At 47.7% G+C, this 27922-nt stretch overlaps 1 protein-coding gene across 3 annotated transcripts in view; it reads right to left on the bottom strand.

Annotated features, from left to right (window-relative positions):
• Positions 1-27922, bottom strand: part of SH2B1 (SH2B adaptor protein 1) — a 603138-nt gene that overhangs the window by 228285 nt on the left and 346931 nt on the right. For all 3 annotated transcript variants that reach the window (XM_069652165.1, XM_069652166.1, XM_069652167.1), the window contains one exon: positions 903-1114. In XM_069652165.1, coding sequence (XP_069508266.1) covers positions 903-1114 — 212 coding nt within the window. The remainder of the gene's footprint in view (positions 1-902; positions 1115-27922) is intronic.

The following is a 27922-nucleotide window of genomic DNA, read 5'->3' as shown; positions in this document are numbered from 1 at the left end:
TCCTGGTTACGAGAGCCTTACCCAGATTCTTTGGCTCACCATCACTTCTTTAGCTCACTATCCTTCCAGACGTGGACCCCTTGCACACTATTCTTAGAGAGGCACAGCTCCACCCTACTGATGAGGTTCAACCAGACCGAAACACGTGTCTGGGGTTTCTGTTGGTACTCTTGTTCAGAGGAGAATTGCCTAGCATTTCGGTGCTGGACTTCCCCAGGGCAGGACAAAGACTGATATGTTCGGGATATTTCTCCTCTGTGAAAGATACTGAGCTAAAGACTCTGGGTAAGGCTCGCTTAACCAAGACCAATGTCTGGCAGAGCGACTCCCAGGACCCCCCCTGTTATTTGCATAGCCCAATGGTGCTCCAGGCTTTACATTGGATTTAAGTTCTTGTTTCTCCAGCAATCCGCCAAGCAGGAAGTAGGTCATTGTTCAATGTTATGAGATGCAGGAAGAGAGTGCAGATTGCATGGTTGCTTTTCCTGGATTGTGTGGAATTATAGGCAGGACACTTGAAAAGAAGTATTGTCATTTCGCCTATACATTTTGGAGAAAAAGAGCAGATGTTAAGACCCCCTGCCACTTGAAAAAATTGTTGTAAAGTATAGATGGCAATGAAAGATATAGGATGCCAAAGAACTTGCTTGCAGTTATAAGATGCTTGCTCACAGAGCAGAAATAGAAGACCCTAACTGCTACTGAACTGTTTTGTGATTGACAGATTTCTTTTCATCATTTCAGTTCATTAATTGCGTGATAAACTATTTCCTTTGTTCACTTTATGCATGTTTGAAAACCACAGGAAAAGAAATAAAAAACAACCTTTGGATGCACACGCTATAAATCACAAAAATAGACAGACAGGTGACAAAAGAACTAGCAACACAGACATCCCACACCTTTGCTTTTCCCTGAAAGTTGAAAGTCAGCACATATTCCCCCCGCCTCGTCTCGCTCTGCCGTACAAGGAAGACTCCATGGCTGCTTGTGCCGCCCGCCAATACTAGCTGAGCAGCCTTCAGTCTGGACAGAGTGCCGTGGAACCAGTGGTACTCTGAGAGAGGGTTCTCCGCTTCCAAAGGATCCAGGTCTTCCTGGAACATTAAAGGCTCTGTGGGGCAAGAAGGAACAATGAGACAAAAAAGAAGAGTTAGAATCTGAAAGAAAAAGTAGGAGATTATGCCATCCAACCAAATGTCTCAATGCACTGAGAACACAGAGCTGTTAACAGGAACATGAATTCTTCTGCACGCCTTTGTTCATCTACGTACACATACAGCACAGACCTCTATAAAGGCATCAGGTGTGTGTAGCAACTTTTGAGAGAGAACATACACTTCAGAAAATTGTCACAGGTCTAATTGCATTAAAATGACTTAAAAAGTTGAAGAAATTACAGCTCGTTTTTGGCATGTAGTGAACATTGGAAAACCTAAATAAATGAAAAGTTTCTTTTTAAAAGATCCTGCCATTCATTCCCCCACATTTACTATCCCCGAACTAAAGTTCAAAAGGAAATCTCTGGTGCCCTGTCTCGCCTCTTCCATTGAGCAGGCCTTCTCAGACTTGAACATGGCTCTTTAATCCCACATTTGAGAACCACTATCCGACTCGGCCCCTACCATTACTCGCTCAACCCCTCGTACATAAGCTTGGATAACCAACCAGTATTTAGCAGCTTAGGACCGACATGCAAATTAACCTTCAACAGTGGCACAAAATCTACACCCCATCCACTCAGTGCATACAAAGAAGTCCCTTGGCTTTGGCTGTTGTCAAGTTAACTTCTTCACTACGGTATTTCCTGTCCACTCCAATCCCTCATCTACCCTACATGCTAATATCCCTCTGAGTCCCCAAACAATGTTTTACTCCCTCAGCTGTTTGCCCTTAATCTTAGATCCAAAAACTCCAAAAACTTGACAGGATCTGTAAGGAACTAGCCAATCCATCCGCAGTCTTGACCGCTTTTATTCCTTCCCAGGCTCTCTGCACCGCCCTGGCCTTCCACTTCTCATCTAAAACTTAGGACATCCTTGTCCTCAACTCTCCATCACCTCCACCCCCACTCCAGCCCCCCCCCCCCCTTGGCTCCACTCCCTCCTCCCCCCGCACTTTCCTCCCTCCGGCCCATAACACCTGATGAGGCATCTAAACTTGTCCGCTATATGAAGGTCTCCTCCAAGCAGGTGCACCCCTGTTCTTCTAGAACCATTAAGGACAACATCACCTCTCATGCCCCGGACCTTGCCGATTTCTGTAACCACTCCCTCGCTTCTGGTTCTTTCCCTCATGCACTCCCTTGTGACCCTCTTCTAAAAAAGCCATCTGCTGACCTCTCCTGGCAGTTAACTGTTGCCCTATCTCCACTACCCCTTTCCTGGGTAAACTCCTGGGTCCTCCCCCAATTTCTGGATGCAGAGTCGACCACTGGAAGACAACGTCTGATGAAGATGTGAAGAGACGCCAGCAGCACCCTCCTTGATCATGAAGTGCCCGGTGAAGTCCTGCTGCTGTGTTGACCCCATTTTCGTTTCGACTGGGAAGACCTGCACGGAACAACTTCCTCCCTTGGGCTGGTGAGACCAACTAACCTTAAGACATCCTTCATTTGGGCACAAGCACCGACTTGCTGTGACTTTCCAAGGCTACAGAATCCTAATGCCCGGGTACCCCTGACCATCATTGATTGCATTGTGTTCGGAAGTGCGAATCCGCCCAAAACCTCGGGAGCATCCGAAGCAGGAAATTTTCATCTAGAGTCCTCTCACCAGAGTCCAGCACCAAGTAACTTCTAATCAGAGCTGTTTGTGCTGCTTTAAGCTGAGAAAAAAGGCGCCAAAACCAAAGAGAGCAGCTGAATCAAGGAGAATCCATTGCTGCCGCGTCCCTCTCTCGAGTGCTGTTGTAGGAGCCCATTAGACGTCCTTCTTTTCGTTACCTCGACCAAGGACCAGGAACAAGGTTTTGCTACTACTACACTGCAACAGCAAAGCATCCAGCTGGAACACATTCTTCAGTTCAGAGGTACTGTGGGGCTTGGGGTACATCAACCTTTTGCCATCTGTGGTGCTTTCTACCTTGCGGAGCGCTATTTTACCCACTTCAAGTTGATCTCAACTCACTTGCCTTTCAGCTTCTGCTTTTTCAAGGTGGCTCCTCTTGTATTGCTGTGATTTTCCATTTGAACTACTGACTTCAATAAAGAAAAACATTTTCTAAGGAGAGAGCATCAGAACTTTGAACTAGCCCATTGACTTTGGCTGTCCTGGCTCCCTATAGGCCCCCTTCTGAACCTATTGGCAGTGCTTGTTCCCTTACAGATATTAATTGTTGAACACTATTATTGCTGGGATAAAAGACTGCCTACATCCCTATGGAAGAATCTGTTTTTCCATGTATAAAAGTATGTTCTGATCTAACTATAACCTTTCCCTCCTTATAACTCAATATTACAAGGGTGATCACAAATAAGTGTTATTACGGACCTCAAACGACGTCACTATTTGTGCTGGAAAACGTATAACATCTGAAAAGTTACTCACCTGCCTTATTGCTTCTGTTACAAATTGAATCCCAACTTTGGGATTAATGTTACTATTAGTTGCTGCTTTTTAAAGAATGCTTTAAATATCTTGGTGTGTATGGGATACATTACTCACCGTAATCTTATTTCTGATGCTTGTATTTGCTTAGATTCACATGCTGTGCATAGGCCGACATCTAGTGGAAGCTGGGGATTATTACAGTTTGTTTTTCGAAACTCGAAAAGGGGCATCGAACCAGGACGTGCCAGTAATACTATCCCTAGTGTGACGTCCCCTGTACCCATGAACCCTCACAAGTGTAGGACCCTCAGATTGTATTTTTTCTGACATGAGGTAGCATGAGGAGTAGCGTGAGTACAGAGTATCCAAACAGATAAGATAGATAAGACTACAAGCATCCATGCGCCTTCTCTCAGAGGGGAGGAAGGGTGGGCGCATGTGAATCTAAGTAGATACAAGTATCAGAAATACGATTACGGTGAGTAATGTATCCCTTCTGAGGCTTGTGGAATCTGCTTAGAACACATGCTGTGCATAGATTAGCAAGCAGTGTTAGAAGAAGGAGGAGGTGGGATGTGAGAAGGGTCATGAGCGAACAAATTTCTTAGGAACTGCTTGTCCCACTTGAGTATCTGTCTTGGAATGATTGTCAATGCAGTAGTGCTGAGGAAAGGTGTGAATCGAGCTCCATGTAGCTTTACTTGTAAAGCGCACTGCAGCCCACGGGCATCGAGGCACTGAAAACTTGGAGAATAAAAGGGCTTACTTAAGAGGGTTACAGTGAAGCCGCCCAAGGAACACTTAATAGTTACGGTACATGATTCACATAAGAATAGATACTAGGCCACACACAGGACAGGTACAGGCAGGTTTACACAAACAAGCAGGTTTTGATGGCTTTGGGGAATGAAGCATGCGAGTCAATTTGCCTGATGTGCGGTGGAAGGGCGTTCCAAGTGGTGGCAGCAAATGCAGGGAAGCTGGAGCCGCAAGCGCGTACTATGCGTGTCCTGGGAACGATTAAAGGGTTGGAGTAAGCGGTTCTGGATGGCCTGGCAGCAGAGTGTTTGGAGAGTCTATTGGCAAGGTAGGGGGGAGCTAAGTCGTGGAGGCACTTGTGGGTCAGGGCAAGAGGTTTGAAGATCATTCTTTCTTTAAAGGGTAGCCAGTGGACATGTCTTCTGAGCCCAAATATGTGGTCTCTACGAGATATGCCCGTGGCTGCCCTGAGGGCGTTGTTTTGGACCCGGTGGAATTTGGCAAGATTTTTGCTGAAAGTACCAATAAGAAGGTTATTGCAATAGTCCAATATAGAGCCTATTATTGCTCTGGCGATTGTGAGGCAATTTTGTTGGGACAAGAAGGGTCTTACTGCATTAAGGAGTTTGGAGTGATAGATTGAGGTTGATGCAATGGCATTGACCTGCCTAGTCATGGTGAGGTTGGGATCAAGGTAGACACCAAGGGTCTTGACTGCTGGGGAGACCATGATGGGGATGTTGTCTACGATGAAGGAGCTTTATTGCTTATCCAGTTTGCCGAAGGTGGTAGTAGCTGCTTTGCAAATGCTGTCAAGGGGTACATTTGCAATGAAAGCCAGAGGGGTTCCAGTACCTCTTGTAGAGTAGGCCCTTGGCGTAAAAGACAGTGTTTTATCTGAAAGTGAATAGCACAGTTGGATATATCCGACTACCACCTAGAGATGCGATCTCCTTCTCTGCCTGGGGCTATGGAGACAAACAGCTGATCTGTCTTTCTTAGCGGTCTGGTCTTGTCTACATAGTAGAGGACCGCTCTCCTCACATCTAGTGTGTGGAGTTTTACCTCAGCAGAGCTTTTGGCTTCTTGGAAGAAGGCTGACATCTCAATAGAAACATGGAATTTAGAAATGAACTTAGGTGAGAACCTAGGGTGAGTGCGTAAAACCAGTTTATCCTTATGAATAGTAAAGAAAGTATCTGCACTGACAGAGCTTGAATTTCACTGACTCTTCTTATGTAGGTGATGGCTACTAAGAAGGCAGTTTTATAAGTAAGGTGTTTGAGACTAGATTTGTGCATGGGCTCAAAGGGAGGTCCCATGAGCTTAGCAAGTACCACATTAAGGTCCCACCCTGGTAGTGGGTTAGAAATTGGAGGGTTAAGTCTCTTTACCCCTTCCATAAATGCTTTGACGACTGGCACTTTCCACCATGACACCTTGTTCCTGTGGATCTTGTTCACCACTTTCCTCATAAGAGGAGTTGGTAGAAAAGCGTAGGCAAATATCCCTGACCAATTCATCCATAGGGTGTCCCCCTTGGAGCCTGGCTGGGGGAACCTGGATGCAAAGTCTGGGCATTGCCTGTTTTCGCTTGTGGCGAATAGGTCTATAGTGGGGAAACCCCACTGAGAGAAGAGGTCTCCTACGACCTCTTCGTGTAGTTGCCACTCGTGTTCCTCTGGGAGGGGATCTCTGCTCCGAGCATCTGCTAGCGAGTTGAGTTCCCCTGGAACATGGTGGGATGACAGGTAAATCTTCAGTTTGGGTGCCCATTTCTACATTTTCTGGGCATGTTTGGGCATGTTTGGACAGATGGGAGACCGAGTGCCCCCTTGTTTGTTTAAGTAAAACATTGCAGTCATGCTGTCTGTTAGGATCTGCACTGACTGGTTGGCTAGGAGGGGTTCAAATACCCGAAGCACTCTGAAAACTGCCAGACGTTCTAGCAGATTGATATGGTTCTGAGCCACTGTGTGAGACCAGAGACCCCGAGCTGTATGGTCAAGGTAGTGGGCTCCCCACCCTGCTAGGGAGGTGTCTGTTGTGACAATGGCCTGTATCTCTGGATCGTAGAGGGTTTCCCCTTTGTAAGATTCTCTCTTGTCCACCAGCGAAGACTCTGTACTAGTGTTGGCGAAACGACCACTAGATCGTCCCACTGACCACTTGCTTGAAACCACTGCTCCGCCAACCATTCCTGCATGGGTAGCATGCGCAGGCGCGCTTGGGGAACCAGGTAAATGCAAGATGCCATCATGCCTAGCAAACGCATAGCTTTGCGCACCCTTATTTGGCCACCGGCCTGATATTGAGGAATTTGCAACAACAAGCTTCAAATTCTTTCCTCTGAGGGGAAAGGCTAACCCCTCTTGGGTATTTAGGACAGCTCCTAGGAATTGTTTTGAGGTGCTTGGCACCATGCTTGATTTTTTCTCTTTGATTGAGAAGCCCAATTGGAAGAGGAGGTTGATTGTTCTTTGGATGTTTAGTCTGCAAATTAAGGGGGACTCCCCTGTAATGAGCCAGTCATCCAAATAAGGGTACACTGGGATTGCTTTCCTGCAGAGGTGCGCCGCCACCACCGCCAGTACCTTGGTGAATACCCTAGGAGCCCAGGATATTCCAAAGGGCAGCACCTTGAATTGGTAGTGCTGGTTGTCTACCATGAAACGCAAGAACCTTCTGTGCGCTGGGAACATTGAAATATGAAAATAGGCATCTTTCATATCCAATGTTGCCATGTAATCCCCCTTTTTAAGTAGAGGGATTACCTCTTGTAGTGTAGTCATGCAGAATTTTTGTGGCTTTACATACTTGTTTGCAGGTCGCAAATCTAATACTGGGCGCATTGTCAGATCTTTTTTTGGCACAAGGAAGTAGGTTGAATAAATACCCCTGTTCACCTGGTTGACTGGGAAGACTTCTATGGTGTCCTTTGCTAGCAGAACGGCGATCTCCTCGAGGAGGATCTTCTGATGTTCCAGCGAGTGTACATTCTGTCGCGGAGGATGGTCGTGGGGGCGCCCTAGCAACTCTATGCAGTATCCTCCAGACACTGTGGAGAGCACCCATCTGTCCAAGGTGATCTCCTCCCATGCGTGAGTGAAGGTGGAAATGTGCCCCCCTACTGGGGATGCATGGGAGGGGACCTGAAGCGGAACGTCACTGCTTGTTGGATGACGTACCACCTCTACCCCTAGTGCAGCCCCTGCGCTGCCCTCTCGGGAAGCCCTGTGAGGATTGGGATTGTTATCCCTTGAGGTTCCCCGATTCTTGTGATAGTTTGAACACCTTTGGGAACCTTGGCCCCGAAAGAGGCAACAATTGTTGCTTCCCCTCTGTCCAGAGGGTTTATTGGTGAGTTGGCCAAGAGATTTTAGGGTCTCGTACTCATCCTTTGCCGTTGTTAAAGCTTCCTCCACTGTCTTGCCGAACAGTAAGTTCGACTCCACAGGCATATCTATCTGAGGGTTGCTTGGGTTTCTGGTTTGAACCTTGACTGCCTCAGCCAAGTGTGACGTTTTATAACAGTGCCTTCGGCGATTAACCTTCCAGCATTATCTGCTGCATCAAAGTTTGTTTTTAGCATGCAGCCTGATACAGACCTTCCATCTGCTGCCAGTTGTCCCAACTGGCTCTTTAAGGGTCCTCCTCCTCCTCCTAAAAACAAGAGTCTGTGACCAAGCTCTGAGCCGGACATCAGAGCAGAGTTTCTTAGCAGGGGGCTGAGAGGATTTAGGTATTGCCTTAGACCCTGAGAGGGCAGAGGTAGCAGGGGTGTTGGAGTAACTATGAAAATAATTAGGGTCCTTTTCATAGAAGTCAGCCATGAATGACATCCTTCTCATGACCATATCAATGTCGGCTGAGTTCCATTCTTTAGAGCTACGAATAACAACAACATGTTCTGGTTCTTCATCAGTGCCCATATCGTGAGCAGTGGGAGGAATGAGTTTACTTTTAATGGTAGGATCTGAGACCTTTGTCTTCCCTATTGATTTTAGGGTCTTTCTGCTTCTCCTTATGAACATGGTGTTCTGAAGATGACTTTTTATGTTGTTTATCCCCCTTCCCATGACTAGAGGAGTGTTTTCCAGTATTTTTTAGGGACCTCTGAGGGATTTGACGCCTCGTGTCGAGATTCAGAGGTGGTATTTGAGGAAAGACGTTGAATCTCGGGTGTAGACGCTATGCGTCTTGGCTGTGGAGGATAGAGGGCGGAATCGCCATCTGACGATCGGGCCTCGGGGACTATTGATAGTGCGACACCTATCAACCTAAGACGGTTGGCCTTTGTCATGAGGCGAACGGGATCGCCCAGAGGACACAGATTCGTTGGACCTCCCTCTTGGCATCTTCCGTTGCCAATCGTTCGGCACGCGTGTCAAGTCACGGCAGGGGCTGATGTGCTTAGTGGAGGTAGTATGTGTAGCGCTTTTGCCGCCTGGTTTTGTCCCCACAACGTGGCCCCCGGCCTGTCCTTTGGGGTCAGGCGCCTGCGTGTCCGAAGTCACCCCTCTGCCCTCGCAGTCCGATTCGGCGGCGTTGCTGCCATCGCAGAATGTCCCCTCTACTTCCATGGCCTCTAGCTGCCTGGCGTAGTGGGCCCAGCATTTAGTTGAGCGGTCCTTCGGCTTGAAGAGCTTGCAAGTTTGGTCTTGTGGGAAACACAGATTGCACGTATTGTGCTTGTCCACCCAGGGAAATTTCCTGTTACACTTGGGGCAGAATTTGAATGGAGTACTCTCCATAGGTTACAAAATGGCAGCGGGCGGGTATATGTATGAAAAGGTGGGAAAGAAGCCTATATGACCACCCCCCACTATCCCTAGAGTACAGGGCCGAGGCCAGAGGCCTTCCATGGCCCGAGTCCGTCGTGGCAGTTCTCGACAGCAGGCTTCCTCGATCTTCACCGGCGTCGATCATCGACATACGGTGGAAGTGAACGGGGAAGTATTTAACGGTAATTGTAAGTATAAACAGCTAAGAGCCGAGGGAACTCCGCAACATGCGTCCGACTAGTATGGCGGAAAAAAACAATCTGAGAGTCCTACATGCATGAGGGATCATGGGTACAGGGAACGTCACATTAGGGATAGTATTTCTGGCACGCCCTGGTTCGACGCCCCTTTTTGAGTTTCGAAAAACAAACTGTAATACTCCACAGCTTCCACTAGATGTCGGCCTATGCACAGCATGTGATCTAAGCAGATTCCACAAGCCTCAGAAATATAAATACATATTTATAATATAACTTTAAGTGTGTAAGTGTTTACTTGGATACATGTATTCACATTACCCCTCTTAAAATAAGCCTGGCTGCTCAGTCACACTACCAACATGTGTAGTACAGGCCTCTATTAAATGGTTGGTTACCTAATACCCATTGAAGTCTTGTGCATTCCCACACAAGTTGGACTGCATCAATTCTTACCTAACACTGATGGCAGCTGTGGGATTGGTGCAAAGTGAATTACAGTGACTATTGGTTGTAGATGTGCCCAAATAAACCACCTACAAGGCTAGCTCCACCAAAAGGTGAAGTAAACTTGTAACAAAATAATGCCAGAAATTGATAATTTTAATTAACAGTCCCTTACTGCACTTACACTGGAACCATTGAAAGATGTATTTAGAACATAAGAACAGAGATTAAAGGGAATACAAAATGAGTTGATTACAAAATTGTTAAATCACCAAAATCCTTAGGGTAGGCCCACAACCCCTACGCCCAACATTGATATGGATGACATCGATGAAAATTATATTTCAGAGCTTAGCTCCAATGTGCCAAATGGGTCAGAAGGTGAGGAGGATCCTCAAGGAGTGAGCAACACTACTCCACAGCCTTCTCCTGTGCCTCAACAAGCTCCTATCACGACGCATGGGTCATAATGTAAGCACAGAATATCTCTCACTTGAAAGAATGAGACTGAAAGAAAGAATTCAAGAAACGTGAAGTACAGTCTGAGAACAAATACAAGGAGAGAAGGCTCAGAGAAAGGGAAATGCAGAATGAGTATGATATGAAAAAGATGTTGCTTGATTCTGTTTCCTTTACAGGGACTTCTCGCTCTACCAGTCCAAAGAGACCTTGCCTACCAAATGAGGCGGCAAGTATGTATGATCCTAAATTTGATGTGTTGGGCTGGTTGAGTACTTATGAATTCATATATGGTTTGCAGAATATTTGTTGGAATTATTTAGTTGCATGGATCATGTCTAGGATCCCCCAGAAAGGTTGTGATGCTATTATGGACTTGAATGCTAATGACGACAGGAAAGATTATGGACTAGTCAAACAGGCTCTTATTGCCAGATTTTAGAAGACTCCTGCTCTATACCTTAAAAGGTTTAGAGACCATAAAAATAAAGATGGTACCCCTTGGGTTACCTCAGTTTGTGAATGCCTGAAAGACTTAGATGGTTGGGTTAGGGATTACAAAGTGAACTCCTGTGAAGGAATGAGGAATTTGTTTTTAATAGAGAATGTTCTTATGCCTGTTCTCCTGAGCTGAGACAGCACACCAGGCTGACTCTAAGGAACTTGATCCCAAGAGGCTAGTTCTGCATTATGGGTAGCCAACAGGGCCACTCATAAGGATTCTGGAGCAACTCAGAAAAAGGATGAGGGTGAAAAGCACAAGAAAGATAGAAATTAAAATGCTAATCCTCCACCACCTAAAAAGGGCAACAAAAACCATGAGAGTAAATTCCATGACCTTACACGTCTAGTGAAAACTCTGGAGCCAAACCAAAGGGAGGTTACCAGAAACCCCCATTCCAGAAAAGCTTTGGTAAATGTGTGGTTTGTGGGTCTGGTGACCATGTGGAAGGGGATTCCATATGCAAGGGTAAACCTTCAGGGGTCCACACTGTCTCCTTAGCCTTCACTCCTGAGGAGGAAGCTCCAATGACAGGTGCTCACTTTTACCTACTTGCTGATAACCCCAGTTCAAGCTACTGTTTCTTTATTGTTCTATATTCTGTTGTTCCCACAGACCCAAGATGTGTATAATACCATACCCGACAACACAAAATAATATTTTAAGGACAGTGTACTTGTAGATGGCCAGGAGACTCTTGCCATCAGACACACTGGGGCCAGCATTACAGTTGTTGATGAAAGCTTCTTCAAAGCTGAGGATGTAGCCAAGGCACCCAAAAAGGTCCCACTAAACTTCCCGGAGGCCCTATGCAAATGGTTCCCATTTTGCCAGCCCTAGCCATTGCAATAACATGACTCTACTAATTCATGTTAGTGTGCAATCTGAAGCACTGGGCACGTTCTGTTGGGTAATGACTTGAAAACTCTTGGAGTAGTCTCCAGTACCCACAGGCCTCCTAGCAAAAAGAAACAGGAGCTGACAAGATTGGCCAGAGAGGCACCCTTGAGAGACTCTCTGTTTGAGATCAAGAAGAAATCCAGCATCTCAAACTTACACTTCAAGAAAGAAAAAGAAGACCAAGGAGAAATCCAGAATCTCTTGTAAGAAAAAGGGTCTCAAACTGAAACCTGCTCTGAAAACAAAGACTTTCCTGAGAGGACAGTCCCAGGGTGTCCAGTCATTTGGTCAACTACAAACTGGTCGACTGCAATTTGGTCGACGCTATTTGGTCCAAAACCAAATGGTCGAATTTTTGTTTTTTATTTACATACGTGTTTTGTGGGTTTTTGTGTCGAAAAAAAAAAAAAGAAAAAAAGGAGGTTGGGGACGGGGGGAGGGGGGTGGTTGTGGGGTACCCCCCCCAAAAAAACAAAAAAGGGGTGAAACTAAAAAAAAAAAAAAATTCGACCATTTGGTTTTTGACCAAATGGCGTCGACCAAATTGCAGTCGACCAGTTTGTAGTCGACCAAATGACTGGCAACCCAGTCCCAGGTCACCCCAGTGTCCCCATTCCCAGCTGAGGCTGAGTGGGTGGACGAACCAACTCCTGAAAAGGGAATAGTTTCTTACCTGTAACTCCATTTCTCCAGCATTGGTATCTTTCATGGATTCAGATGCTTAGAATATTCCCCGTCGTCAGACTGGGACCCCTCGGTACACATATATAGCCTTTTCCAAAGGAAAACTTTCGACGCTTTTGTGTCCTATCTACGTCCTTCAAGGACCCGCCTACGCATGCTCTGCAGGCCATGCCAGTATAAGAGGCCCGCCCCCGCGACTTCCCTTCAGATTTCGGCCCCTCCAAAGTTGGAAGGGTTAAATTTATCACATACATTACATACGGGGAAGGTTGGCGGGCGCATGTGAATCCATGAAAGATACCAATGCTGGAGAAATGGAGTTACAGGTAAGAAACTATTCCCTTCTCCAGCATTGGATCTTTCATGGATTCACATGCTTAGAATAGATTGTATAGCAGTAACACTTGAGACGGCGGTGAGAATGTAATAATGTAATGTAACTATATATATATATATATATATATATATATATATATATATATATCCTCACCCTACTACACAATGGGATAAGTTAAGTCATATAACGTTGCCCACACAAAGTATATCGCCCTTAAGAGGGTAGACAACAGAATCTCCACAGGGAGGAGCTTACCTTACTGAAACAGATGGCGCAGGACAGCTCTTCCCATCTGCACCTCGTCTGCATGCTGCCTGGCAAGGCAGTAGTGGCGGGTAAACGTGTGGGGCACTGACCATGCCGCAGCTTGGCATATGTCCGTCAGCGGAATTCCCGCCCATTACGCTGTTGAGGAGGACATCGACCTTGTAGAATGAGCTCTAGGATGTCCTTGCAGTAGCCTTCCGGCCTTAGAGTGACAAAAAGCAATCGTCGACGAGACCCATCTAGCCAATCCCTGTTTAGAGATTGCTTTTCCTCTCGTCGACGGACCATATGCGACGAACAGTTGCTGAGTAGCCCTGATGTCTTGTGTACGATGTAGGTAGAATTTCAGAGCCCTCTTAACGTCCAGGGTATGAAGAGTTTTTTCTGCTGCCGATGGAGTGGCGAAGAAAGTAGGCAGAACCACGGATGAGTGTTTGTGATATACCGTCGGAACCTTCGGGACGAACTTAGGGTTAGTTACCAGGACTACCTTGTCCTTAAAGAATCTTAGGTAGGGCGGGTCCACGACCAGCGCTTGTAGTTCCGAGATACGTCTGGCTGATGTGATAGCTATCAAGAATGCCAACTTCCACAAAATGAATTTTATGTCGGACGTGGCCATAGGCTCGAAAGGCGGTTTCATCAAGCCTGCCAACACTGTGTTGAGACTCCACGTCGGGGGAAAACGTTTCACCGGGGGAAAAGCTCGAAATAAACCCTGCATGAAGTGTTTTACCAGTCTGTCACTGAATAGAGGTGACGACTGCCTCTTCCTTGTGAACCTCGAGATGGCTGCCAGGTGTACCTTTATCGATGAGGGGGACAATCCCTTTTCTGCCAAGAGGAGCAGGTAAGGTAGAACTTGTTCCGGCGTCACCAACAATGGTTGTAGGCCCTGTTGTCCTCTACACCATTCACAGAATCTCCGCCACTTATAGGAGTAAGATTTGTTAGTAGAAGGGGCTCTAGCCGCCTGTAGAATTTTTTGGCAATCCTCTGAAATGTCTAAAGCGCCGAACTCTGAGAAGTCAGGAGCCAGGACGTAAGGTTGAGACTGTCTGGGTCGTGATGCCACACCGTGCCTCTGTCCCAGGATAGAAGGTACGGGACCTTCGGAAACGCTATGGGATGTTCCAGCGATAGGTGGAGGAGGTCTGAGAACCACGGTTGCCTCGGCCAGTATGGTGTCACTAGAATCACCCGGCAATTGTATCTGCATATCCACTGTATTGTTTTCCGTATGAGGGGAAACGGGGGAAAAGCATAGAGGAATATGTCCGTCCATGGGAAGGAGAACGCCTCCCCCACCGAACCCTCTTGGGGCCATCTGCTTGCAAATTGCTCGCATTTCTTGTTGTCTTTGGTCGCGAAGGCGTCCAGAGGGGGGTGACCCCGTTTCTGCAAAACTTTCCTCAAGTGACCCGTGTCCATTTCCCACTCGTATATCTGGGCCATGCTTCTGCTGAGAGAGTCGGCTTGGCCGTTCCTCACTCCTGGAAGGTGATGAGCCACGAGGGAAATTTCGTGCTTCGATGCCCAATGCCATGTTTTCTGGGCTTCTATGGAAAGAGTCCTTGATCGTGTCCCTCCTTGTTTCCTCAGATAAAACATGGCTGTTGTATTGTCGGTCAGTATTCGCACTCGCGAACTCTTGATGTGTGGTATGAACGCCTTCAAAGCCCATCGTACCGCTCTGAGTTCCAGTACGTTTATGTGTAGGAGTGACTCCGTTGGAGACCAGCGACCTTGCGTTTGGAGAGCATCCATGTGCGCTCCCCATCCGGTTAGGGACGCATCCGTAACTATGGTGCTCTGAAACTCTGGCTCCTGTAGGGGCACACCGTTGTTCAGATTGAAGGGTCCGACGTAGCTTGTCGTCGTCGATGGATATCCTGTCCGACCACGATCCCTGAGCCTGTGTCCATCGGTCCGCGAGGAATTCTTGGACTGGCCTCATGAATAGTCGACAGTTTCTCACCAGATGGATGCAGGATGCCATGGCCCCTAGGACCGAAAACATACTTTCTCACTGAGATCCTGGTGTTTCGCCGTAGCCGGGCCGCTTGTTGAATGAGTCTTGAGGTCCTGTCGAGAGAAGGTTTCACCAGCCCTAACTGAGTCTCGAACTGTGCCCCCAAGAATACCAGCGTTCTCGATGGCCGCAGAGAGGATTTCTCGAAGTTTATGGCGAATCCTAGCCGTTGTAGAAGCTGCATGGTGGCTTGCAGACTTGTGTTGGTCGACGCTGGGGAGGATCCCCTTACCAGCCAGTCGTCGAGGTATGGGTATACATGGTGGATTTGCTTCCTTAGCCAGGCAGCCACTGGAGCCAGGCATTTTGTGAACGTTCTGGGGGAGGTCTTGAGCCCGAAAGGAAGAACCGTAAATTGGTAGCGAGTTCGCCCTATTACAAAACGTAGGAATTTCCTGTGTTTCCGACACATTGGAATATGGAAATACGCGTCCTGTAAATCCAGGGACGCCAGGAAATCTCCCTTTTGAACCACGCGGATCACTTCCTGCAGAGTGAGCATCTTGAATTTCAGGCTCCTTAAGGACTTGTTGAGATCACGTAAGTCTAGAATGGGACGCCATTTGCCATTCGGCTTTTTTACGACGAAGTATCTTGAGTAGACTCCTTGACCTCTCTGTGATGTTGGAACTAATTCTATCACGCCCTTCGCTAACATGAGTGTAACCTCTTGTTGCAGTACCTTCATATGGGACTGAGCGGTGAACGCAGGTGGGATTTGCGGAGGGTTGCGTTTGAACTGCAGAGAGTGTCCGTTTCTTATAGTGTCTAACACCCATTGGTCCGTCGTTATCCTTTCCCATTCGTCGACATATGCTGAAACTCTTCCCCCCCAGAACGGTTCGTGGTATGTCACTGCTGATCTTTATTTTGCTTGTCTCTCGAAGACGATGGGTATGATGGTAGTTTTCTGGAAGACTGGAAGTTTCGTCGACCGTTAGCCGATTGTGAGGCACGTCGGTATCCCTGGGAGGGGTAAGCCGATCTGGCAAAGGATCTGTCTCCAGAAGAGAATCTTGAATTACCTGAAGCCCCTCTAAAGGGACGAAAAGACTTGTAACTTCTGCCACTCTGGAGGGCACCCAATGAACGTGCCGTGTCCGAATCTTCTTTCATTCCTTTTAGGGCCTCGTCCACCTTCTCACCAAAAAGAAGGTCTCCCTCAAAGGGCATATCTAAGACCTTGTATTGCACTTCTGGCCTGAAGTAGGTACACTTAAGCCATGACTGTCGACGCAATACCTCCCCATTGTTGACTTGCTTGAAGCCTGACTCAGCGAGATCCACCGCGATGTTTATTGCGTGATTTGAGGCTTCCTCACCCTCTCGGACCAGTAGCATCGCCGCTTTCCTCTGTTCTTCTGGAAGATGATCAAGTAGCGGAGCTAGTCTGTGCCACATCTCCCTATTGTATCTGGCCACAATTGCCAGAGAGTTTGCAGCCTTTACTGTGGTCGCTCCCACAGAGAGCACTTTCTTGCCAAAGGCATCTTGGCGTCTCGCTTCGTTCTCGGGAGGAGTCGTGCACTTGTGCTGTGCCTTTGCCTTCCTCGCTGCTGCCGCCGACACCACCGAGTCCGGTGTTGGTTGGGAAGATAAACACTTGGGGGTAGACTCTGGAGCCTTAAACTTTTTTTCTAGGCGTCCTTTCACTGCTGGTTCTGAGAATGGGTGTCTCATTGTTTGCAACCCCTCTTTCCATACATGGTCTAGTATTGGTATCGAGAACACCGACCTCCTTCTCTTGCCCATGTGGTCGAACAAAAAAACAGTCCTTTTTCTGTTCTTCCTGGGACAGACCAAATTCTTTGCATGCCTTCTCCATCATAGAATGGAATGACGCAATGTCGTCCGGAGGGGACGGGTGAGCTGGGCTTCTGGGGTTTTCCAACTCCGCCTCTGACTCCCAGGTAGGATCCCTGGAGGGGGATAATGAGATATCCGACATGGCACCCCTGTCAGACTCCGAATCTGGCAGTTCACCTTCCTCCTGTGCCAGTGTTGAGATTGGCGTGCGTGGGTGCGTCGGTTGACGGGACGTGCCCGGCTCGTCGACGGGTGACTGTGGCAGGCTTGCCTGGGGTAGTTGCTGGTCCAACGACCGCAACAAGGACTGAAGCGTGGACAGAATATCCAATGACAAAACCGATTGAGGATTGAGGAGAGGGGCAGAAACCGGTGTAACGGGTGCCCTCGTCGACGACTTGTCAGCCGCTCGTAGCCCTAGGTCTGTTGGGCCAGCAACTCTCTCGTTCTCGTCCTCCGAGGACAGCAACATAGCTTGTTCTTGTAGCAAAGCCTCCGGAGGGGTCGGGTCAAAGACTTCAGGCCTCCTGTAGGACCCCCGTCGACGAGGCCCTCGTCAACGCCATTGTCGACGGGACGGTGGATGCCCCCTGTGCAAGTGGCCTGGAGGCGGCCGATGACTGGACCGCCGTCGACGACGTAGACTTCGGAGGTGGTTTTGGCGGTCCCGCCTTCTCCACACTGTGTCCGCTTCTACTCGACTCTCGACTCGTGGTCGATCTGTGATGATCGCCAGAGGAGGATTTCCTTTCCTTCTCATGCTTTTTTGATGAGGATGATTTCTTTGCTGAGGAGTCTCTAGTGGAGTGACTTCCAGACGACTCTTTTTCCGACGGTTTAGATTTCTTCGCCGGTGGTTCCGACGAGGCCGCGCAGCGTGATGTTTTCGCCGACTGTGTGGAGCCCACCTCCGAGGGGGGGTATGCCCCCGCTCCATCATTCAGCCATGCCACCAGGCGTCGGTTCCGGTCTTTGAGGGTTTTTTGAGAAAACCCCTTGCATATGTCGCAGGTATCCGCCGAATGGTGAGGGTGGAGGCAATATATGCAGTCCATATGTCCGTCCCCCTCGTAAACCTTTTTTGAGCCGCACGTCGCGCATGGACGGAACAGCGCTTTTCCTGACACAGAGGACATTATACTACTCGAAATCCAATAACGCAACCTAGTACAAAACAGTAGGACAACACAAGGAGATCCAACTACTTTGGAGACGGTTGAAATCTGAAGGGGAGCCGCAGGGGCGGGCCTCTTATACTAGCACAGCCTGCAGAGCATGCGTAGGCGGGTCCTAGAAGGACGTAGATAGGACACAAAAGCGTCGAAAGTTTTCCTTTGGAAAAGGTTATATATGTGTACCGAGGGGTCCCAGTCTGACGACGGGGAATATTCTAAGCATGTGAATCCATGAAAGATCCAATGCTGGATAACCCAGGTACTGGTTAAACAGAACTGAAGGAGATCCTTGCCTGTGGAAGATCTGGATCTGGATCCTAGAGACCATCCTGAGCTGCAGACTTTTCTCGCTGGAGGTGGAACCTCTGGGACAGATTTCAGTAGAGGACAAAGAGAATGTTCCTCTCTAGAAGGTCTGAGACAACAGACAGTTTCCCAGCTTGAAGGGCAAGAGCCTGGGAAGCATAGACTCTACTGGGGGGATGGTCTCCTCTACAGTGAGCCTACAGAATCTATCCCACAGGACTTCAGGTGACTGGTAGTACCCCAGGAGGTGAGATCAAAGCTCCTACATCTAGCACATGAGATCCCTCTTGCTGGTCACTTGAGTTCCAAGAAGACCAAAGAGAGGCTTTCTCTGTAATTATACTAGCCGAAGATGGGTGCAGATGTTGACAAACATTGTAGGAGTTGCCACACCTGCCAGACCTCAGTGGATCCAAGAAATGTGGCACCTTTAGTGCCCCTCCCAGTGGTGGGAGTTCCTTTTGAGAGGGTGTGGGTTAACATTATTGGTCCCGTAGACCCTACAACCTCCTCAGGAAACAGATTTATATTGGTTGTGGTAGACCATGCTACCAGGTACCCTGAGGCAATACCTATGAGAACGGTTACTGCCCAAGCAGTGTCTAAGGCCCTCCTTGGTATTTTTACCAGGGCTGGGTTTCCTAATGAAGTTATCTCTGACAGGGGGTCAAATTATATGTCCCACTACATGCAGACCATGTGGAAAAACTGGAGTAACTTACACATTCTCAACTGCCTACTACCCCCAACAAATGGATTGGTAGAGAGGTTTAACAGAACATTGAAGAACATGATAAGTGCCTTAGAAGAACCCCTGAGAAGTGTCATGACCCTTGCCCCTGGTCCTCACTGGCAAGTCAGCCTTCCAGTTAGGGCCAGGTCAAAGGCCTTAAAACCTCATCCAAGGAGTCAGTCCTGGCGCCAGGCTCATAACCATCATGAAGACCAACATTAGAATGGGACTATTTACTTGAAACTATTTAACTTGGGGGGGCGGGTTCAGCCAATATGGAGGCACACACATAGCTCAGTTACAAGGAACTGAGCTATGCGGTCTAGTCTTTTGGGTGTGGAAGGCCTGGGACTACTTTACCTGGACTACTTTGGGTGTGGCAGGCCTGGGACTATTTTACCTGGACTACTTTACCTGAGACAATTTAAACCACACGCAAACAGCAGAACATGCTTTGCGTTATGCTGCTGTGGGCAGCGTAACGCTCACCGTGTCCAGTTCTTTGATACCAGCTTACCTGAAACCAAGGACCTGCAGAGAGAGAAAGAACACTACAAAACCTACCTGGAACAGTCTCCTGTCTTCAATCCACCGCTGACTTCAGTTCCACTCACCTGAAGGTACAAACTCCATCATCCGGCACCGCATGCATCCTGGAATACCATGACCTGGAAAGAGGAGAAAGAAAGACAGCATTAGTAAGCGTTTACTCACGTTTCCTCCCGAATTAAGAAAGCCACACAATTCTTACCTGTGTAGTCATCTCCTGGTGAGTATCATTGCTGGAACATTACGGCGCTCGGCGAGGAACATCGCAACCTGCAAGGTGAGAAAAGACACAGGTTAGCAATATAAAAGGCAAAACAGCGCTGCGCATCGCGCATTACTCACCGGACAGCATCGCGCACACTGCGCTTTCGCCTACCGGCCCATGCTCATCTTCAAACTGCATGACAACACCAAAATACCTTTCCATACCTAAAAGGAAAGAAGCAAGACATTATTATTCGAACTAACTAAGAGGAACAGAAGAATGGCGTAAAAAGACTAAAGCAGCAAACCTACGGAGTCGCAGCAGGCCTGGATTGCCACAGGGGTGCTTGCACCAGTGAAATAACTTGGTTGTTGCTCGCCCCCCCACATTTACGCGCCCCTACCACGAGGAGCAGGACGGAAAATCCACCTCTTACAATATTAAGGTGAGGAGAAGGCCCAAGAAGGAGGAAGGAGTTGAGGCCAAGGGAGGTGGGAAGACAAAGACAATCTTGTATTGAATCCAGCGCTCCTATATTGCAGACCCATCTTTAACCAGAGGCCTTACCAAGGGACCGGGAGAGGGTTTGAGAGTGCAAATCATCCAACCAGGGCTGGTTGGCGTCCCCGTGGATACCAGGTGAGCGTAACAAGAAGAAAGTGGCACCTTCTATAGTCAGGCCTTCGTTTTGCTTATCGAGAGGTGCCTGAAGCTGGAGTAGGTTTCAGCCCCTTTGAGCTGCTCTATGGTCATCCTGTCAGAGGCCATGTGGCCCTGATCAAAGAATGTTTGACGAGTGCTCCATCCCTAAAGCCAGTCTGTGTCACTGACTATATGCTAGGCCTCAGGAGGAGGATGGTACTCTTGATGACTGAAGCAACTGAAAACCTGAAAGCTGGTCAGGCTCTGGTCAAGCATTGACATGACCAGAAGGCCAACATGGTGGAGTTTACTCCAGATCAGTTAGTACTAGTTATGGTTCCTACAATGCAGATGGCCTCACAGGACAAATTGATTGAACCCTTCAAAGTTATAGGAAAACTTGAAGAGGTTAATTATTTAGTGGACTTGGGCAAACCCAAGGAGGCCCCTAGGGTCTTTCACACTAATCTTCTGAAGGTCTACGTCTCTAGACCAGAACGGGGATCTTTGCTTCTAGCGTCTGATAAAGAGGACGAGGAGATCGAGCCTCTCCCCAATCTCCTCAGGGGACACCCTTCAGATGAGACAACTGAAGGAGTTAAACTCTCTTCAGATATGAATCTGCAGCACCAGGAGGAGTGCAAAGCTCTGTTGACTCAGTTTTCCTCCCTGTTTTCTCCGACACTAGGCTTGACCCCTTGGGGCCAGCATGATATACTCACTGGTGACTGTTTCCATGTAAAAAGCAGGGGCTACAGAATGCCTGATCATGTCAGAACTCACATAAAGAGGACAGCAAGATGCTTGGCCTTGGGGTTATAGAGCCATCTACTAGTCCATGGGCTAGTCCAGTTGTACTAGTGCCAAAAGCAGGAACAAAATAGTTGATATTCTACGTGGACTATAAGGCTCTGAATGCAGTCACAAAGACTGATGCCCATCCTTTACCAAGTACAGATGAGCTAGTGGATAAACATGGAGCTGACAAGTTCCTCAGTACATTTGATTTGACCTCAGGCTATTGGCAAATAGCACTGAGAGACCATGCCAAGGAGAAAACTGCAGTTTTCACCCCAGGAGGCTTATACCAGTATAGGGTTATGCCTTTTGGACTAAATAATGCACCTGCTACATTCCAAAGGATGGTAAACCAGGTTCTGAATGTGTTAAAGGACTTCTGCATTGCATGCTTGGATGACATTGCAGTGTTCAGGCCCACTTTGGAAGACCATCTTCATCACCTAGGATATGTATTTCAGGCTCTTGAACAGGCCCAATTTCCATCCAGGAGCTCGGTGAGTGTGCACCTGCGGTAGCGCCCGAATCTTGGGGGCATTTTGGTTAAAATTGCAGATCTTGGATCCGCATAGCGAGCCCCTTGCTCTCCTTCACCGCCGTCTCCCGCTTCCTAGTCCTCCTCCCTCCTGCCTCCCGTCCCGCCCACCGCCCTTCCAATTGGCCACTGCCTGCCTGCTTCGAGCCTACTGCCTCGAGTGCCCCCACCGGCTCCCTTTCCATCCAAGAGCTCAGTGAGCGTGCACCTGCGGTAGCGCCCGAATCTTGGGGGCATTTTGGTTAAAATTGCAGATCTTGGATCCACATAGCGAGCCACTTGCTCTCCTTCCCCGCCGTCTCCCGCTTCCTGGTCCTCCTCCATCCCGCCTCCCGTCCAACCCAACGCCCTTCCAATTGGCCACTGCCTGCCTGCTTCAAGCCTACTGCCTCGAGTGCCCCCACCGGCTCCCTTTCCATCCAGGAGCTCGGTGAGTGTGCACCTGCGGTAGCGCCCGAATCTTGGGGGCATTTTGTTTAAAATTGCAGATCTTGGATCCGCATAGCGAGCTCCTTGCTCTCCTTCCCTGCCGTCTCCCGCTTCCTGGTCCTCCTCCCTCCCACCACCCGTCCCGCCCACCCACCACGCCCTGATTGGCCCTCGCACTATCCAACCCAGACCATTACCGACCATCCCAAGGCAGCCCTCTGCCCGTGCAGCCCCTGCGGCTAAGGACCAGAGGCAAAGGACGGCTCATACAGTGGACGGCTCCAGATCGTATCTGCAGGTATCCGCAGGAGAAGCAAGAAGCCAACAACAAGTAAGTGTGGCAAGGGCAGGGCCAGAAGCAAATACTTCAGGCCATACTACCCTACTAACAAAACATGTAAATTCATTATATCAGCAGTACATTTGCATTAGGAAACTCAGTCCTAAACATGTGAAAGTTACATTTAGAAATATACCCAATATCGCATGTGTGTATTTAGAAATTGTGCCCAATAGCCGCTCTGAGAAAAGTCACATTTAAAGTGTACCCAATAACCTATGTGTGTATTTAGAAGTTGTGCCCAATAACCTCTCTTAGAAAGTCGCATTTAAAAATTGCACCCAATAGCCTCTCTAAAAAAGTCAGATTCAGAACTTGTTCCCAATTGCCTTTCTGAGAAAGCTGGATTTAGAAGTGGTACCCAATAGCCTCTGTGTGTATTTAGAAGTTGTGCCCAATAGCCTCTCAGTGAAAAGTTGCATTTAGAAGTGCTTTTGGAAGTGTCCCGATGTCCTCTCTGAGAAAAGATGCATTTAGAAGTTGCACCCAATTAGCCTCTCTAAAAAAAGTTGCATTTAGAAGTGTACCCAATAGCCTCTGTGTGTATTTAGAAGTTGTGCCCAATAGCCTCTCAGTGAAAAGTTGCATTTAGAAGTGCTTTTAGAAGTGTCCCGATATCCTCTCTGAGAAAAGATGCATTTAGAAGTTGCACCCATTAGCCTCTCTAAAAAAGTTGGATTTAGAAGTGTACCCAATAGCCTGTGTGTGTATTTAGTAGTTATGCCCAATAGCCTCTCGGAGGAAAGCTACATTTATAAGTGCATTTAGAAGTGTCCCGATAGCCTCTCTGAGGAAAGTTGCATTTACAAGTGGTGCCCAATAGCCTCTCGGAAGAAAGCTGCAGACCTAATAGAGGTAGACCTAATACCACCTCCTGTGTACACTCAAATCTAGAAGTGTGCCTAATAGTACCTATTACCCTAGAAGTGTATTAATACCCTAATATCTCTATGTACAGTTGAAGCTAGAAGTGCACCTAAAAGTCTAATATCATCTCTGTGGAAATTGAACCTGGAAGTGTGCCAAATAGCGGGCCTCTACTGAATTTAGAACTACAATTAGTTGCTACATTCAACTTCTCCTTAATTTGCTTACCTATCCAGTCTACCTGAATAATGGCAGCTTTCTAGAAGAAAGTATACCAACAACATAGCAGTGCAATAGCTACAACTAAAAAGACTGCCTAACAGGCATATCCTAGGGTCTAGCTACACCTCAAAATGGCCTAATATCTGCAAACTACTTCAACCCTGAAACCAAGAATATTCACATCCAGGGATATAGTCTAACATATAAAGTCCAATAAACTTAAGTTTCAACTGAAACCACACCTAACAGCTCGTACTAAGCATGAGTGCACCCACTCCAACAGAGTCTGTCGGAAACGACCACTGTGGACCGCCCTCACTTGCCGGTGTGCCATCCGTCCCGTAACCCCCTTCCCAAATCAACCCACCCTCCTTTGCCCGGCCATTCCTCAAAGATAGGTACCAAATAATGATACTCTCCACCTATACCTCCCAAGCCCGACCAGTCGACACGGGAGCCCCACAAGGAGCAGGCCTATCTGCCCTCCTGTTCAATCTGTACTTGATCACCCACCCTTCAATAGTTCGCTCACACAACATCCTGTGTTACAACTATGCCGACGACACTCAACTAATTCTAAAACTAATGAACTCAAATCCCAACTCCCGACCTGACCTGGCCTCCTGCCTCCTCGACATAGAACTCTGGATGACCCAAAGCCACCTCTTGTTAAACCCCTCCAAAACAGAAATCATGGTATGTGGCAACTCCGAGCTTCTTCCGCAACCACTACCCTGGCCATCCGCCATGGGCAGCTCGCCGAACCCCTGAAACTCAGTGAAAGATCTTGGGTGCATCCTTGACTCAGACCTAACACTCTCACGCCAAGTCAACAACGTCTCAAAATCCTGCCACTACCACCTTTAAACCCTAAGGCGCATCTTTCCTTATCTCTCCTTTCCTAACACACTCTCCACGGTCCAATCAATTGTTCTGTCAAGACTGGACTATGCAAACCCCCTATACCTCGGAATCCACACATACCAACTGAATAAACTCCAAAGGGCACAAAATGCGGCACCCAAATTGCTACTTGCGCTCGGCCCAAGAGACCACATCTCCCCAGCCCTTAAGATGCTGCACTGGCTTCCAGTAGCCCGAAGGGTGACTTTCAAAACCTTATGCATCTCTCATCGAGCACTGCATAAAACCATCCCTCAATATCTTCAAGACAAACTAAAACCCTATCACCCCCCCCTCGCACCCTAAGATCAAGCTCAGCCGGCCTCCTAGTCATTCCTAAAACAAACTCAGTCAGATTAGCCGGATCAGCATTCTCAGCCTTGGCCCCCACCCCGTGGAACTCACTCCCACCCCACATCCACCAAACTGAGGATTTAACAGCTTTCCACAAACTGCTGAAAACCTGGCTCTTCCCCTAAAAGCCAACCAGTAAACAAACTGACCCAAACAGACAATCAGCATCCCAACGACACCAACCCAACAAACTACCTGAGGCGAGGAATTGACAGCTAATGAACCCGAATATAAACTAGAACAACAAACAGAATTAAACGAGTAATGTAGATCAAAATAGTGAAGCGAATAATAAGAATAAATCACAGGGAAACTGTAATGAGATGTAAACTACTGAAAGGCACTTAATGCACGAAGAGGGAACGAAATGAATGGCTTCGATGAAATAGTTAGAATAGATGAAACGTGTTGAACAGACAAATGCACTGAGTGAAAGAATGCATGAGCGGAAGAACTGATGACTATATAGACAGAATAAGTGTGTAAATTGAATGAGTATGTACATCGGATAAATGTATAGAATGGATGAACTTGCTAAGCGTTGACTGTGCAGAGTGGTTGACGATAAACAGTTGAATGCACTAAATGGAAGAATGCATGAGTGGAAGAACAGATGACTACATAGATCAAATGAGTGTGTAAATTGAACGAGTATGTAAATCGGATGAAGGTATAGAATGGATGAACATGCTAAGCAGATGAGCGTCTGGAGTAATTGGGTGTGAAGAGCGGACGAGCATGTATGACGGATGTGTGCATAATTACAGAGAAGCGAATGTAGATCTGATGAATGTACAGAACGTATGGGCGTGTAAAGTGAGGGAGTGTGTAGACCACGGGAGCCTGTAGAGTGTGGAGCCTCTGGAGTCAGAGGAGTGTAAAATGGGGGAGCGTGTAGAATGAGGGAGCGTGTAGAGCGAAGGAGTGTGTGGAGCGGAGGAGTGTGTAGAGGCGGGGGAGTGTGTAGAGGTGGAGAAGTGTGTAGAGCGGAAGAGTATGTAGAGTGGAAGAGTTGAATGCGTGGAAAGCATGAGTGAATTGAGCGGATGAGTACATAGAACGGATGAGTGCATAGAATGGAGAAGTGACGAGAGCTGATGAGTGCGGCAACAGATGAGTCCAAGGGAGCAGGTGAGTGCGGGGAGCTGATGAGTGCGGGGACGGATGGGTGCAGGAGCGGGTGAGTGCGGGAGTGCATGCATGGGGCAGGCAGGAGCACGCGGGGCGGTCTGGAGTGCATGAGTGCGTCGAGCAGACCGGAGTGTAGCACAGACGGGGATGCATGGAATGAATAAAAGTACATAGAAAAGACTGGAGCGCATAGAACTGAATAGACGTGCATATTATGGTTTGGAATGCAGGGAACGTTTGAAAGAGCATGTAACACACCATAATCACACCCACGCTTACTCTCTTCTTTATACCACCACTCAACTAGAACACAATGATACTATGACACCATTCAGTATAACTGTTCTCATACTAACATCTCCCGCTCACTCCCCATCATTCTAAGTAAACACTGCTGGTTACACCCCCCCCCCCCAGCCAAGCGTTCCCCTCAGGCCTAACGCAGCCACGGTCAGTCTGGATAAATCCTGCCAGAACGAACACATAACCCTGATCTCAACCATCACACCTACCGCTAAGAAGCAGCTTTTTCACGAATACCACACCAGCTGCACACATACCTGGTGCGCACACGCGCCATTGACTCTCCCTACTCTCTCTACTGACCTGAACTTCGGTTCCCAAGGGCGTTCAACCTACCAGCGCCTTCAGACCATAACAATGGTATATAAGGCGCTATATAAATACAAAATAACATAACATAACATAAAGGCAAGTAAATGCCAAACTGGTCATAGCAAAGTGGTCTACCTTGGACATGAGGTAGGAGGAGGTGAGATTAGGCCCTTGCCTAGTAAAGTACAAACTGTACAGGACTGGCCTACCCCCACTACTCAACCCCAAGTGAGAGCCTTTCTAGGTCTCACTGGGTACTACCAAAATTTCAATGAAAACTATGGGAGCATAGCTTCTCCCCTGAATGTCATATCCGCTCCCAAAATGCCTAAGAAGGTCAGATGGAATGAAGAGTGTGCCAAGGCATTTGAAGGGCTGAAACAGGCCCTCTGCAAAGCTCCAGTCGCAATAGCTCCTGATCATACCTAATCCTTTATTGTACAGACAGATGCTTCTAATACAGGAATAGGTGCTGTCTTAAGTCAAACGGAAGGATAAGCAAGGCAGAGAACATCCTATTTGCTTCATTAGTAGAAAACTGAAGGAGCGTGAAACAAGGTGGGCAACCATAGAACGGGAGTAATTTGCCATTGTGTGTTCATTGAAGTTTAGGCCATACTTGTATGGTTCTACTTTCCTTGTTCCAACTGCCCACCAAATCTTGAGATGGTTAATGCAAATGAAGGGAGAAAATCCTAAATTACTTAGATGGTCCATCAGCCTCCAAGGGTTTGATTTTACCAGAAAGTATGAGCGAATGGAACAAAGGATTCATCCAGGAGTGGATTATATCCTCCTGTACCGTAGTATGGGGGGGGCGAGTGTTAGGGAGAATTTTCATTTCCGTGCCAATTCCCTTTAACCTTAGAGACCACCAGCTCTTCTGCTGGACTCAGGAGTTTTTTAATTTTAACTCCTGAGTGAGTGGGACTTTTTTCTCACTCTCTAATGTGTTTTCTCTGACTAGGAATTTTGTGTTTCTTACTGTTAATGGAGTCTGGTAAATCCATAGGCATCTGCTTTTAGCATTGTGAAACACAGCACCTTTTGTGCAGTGCCAGTGAGAAGTCCCTTGGACTTCTCCAAATGTTTAACTACATTTTCTTGGGTGTTCTACTGTTCACAAGAATAGTAAGATGACTCCTCTCTTACTTACCTTTTCTTTTGTGGGTCCAGCACACACCATCCTATGTGGAGTACTGGAGGGTTACATAGTAACTCCTTTATCCCACTCCTCATGTAACATTCTGTTACACTAACTCACTTGACTGGCTGGTGGCAGTGGTTTCTTTTTTACCACCTTGTGCCATGTATCTGGAGGCTGAAGCCTCAGCTGCAGTACAGCACCCAAGGGTGATAATTTTCCCAAAATGGCCTCAGTCTTCTTTTATCG

This window comes from Ambystoma mexicanum, chromosome 3p, assembly GCF_040938575.1.
Source record: "Ambystoma mexicanum isolate Mex_15411 chromosome 3p, UKY_AmexF1_1, whole genome shotgun sequence".
Lineage (NCBI taxonomy): Eukaryota > Metazoa > Chordata > Amphibia > Caudata > Ambystomatidae > Ambystoma > Ambystoma mexicanum.
This window is presented reverse-complemented; position numbering and strand designations above follow the sequence as displayed.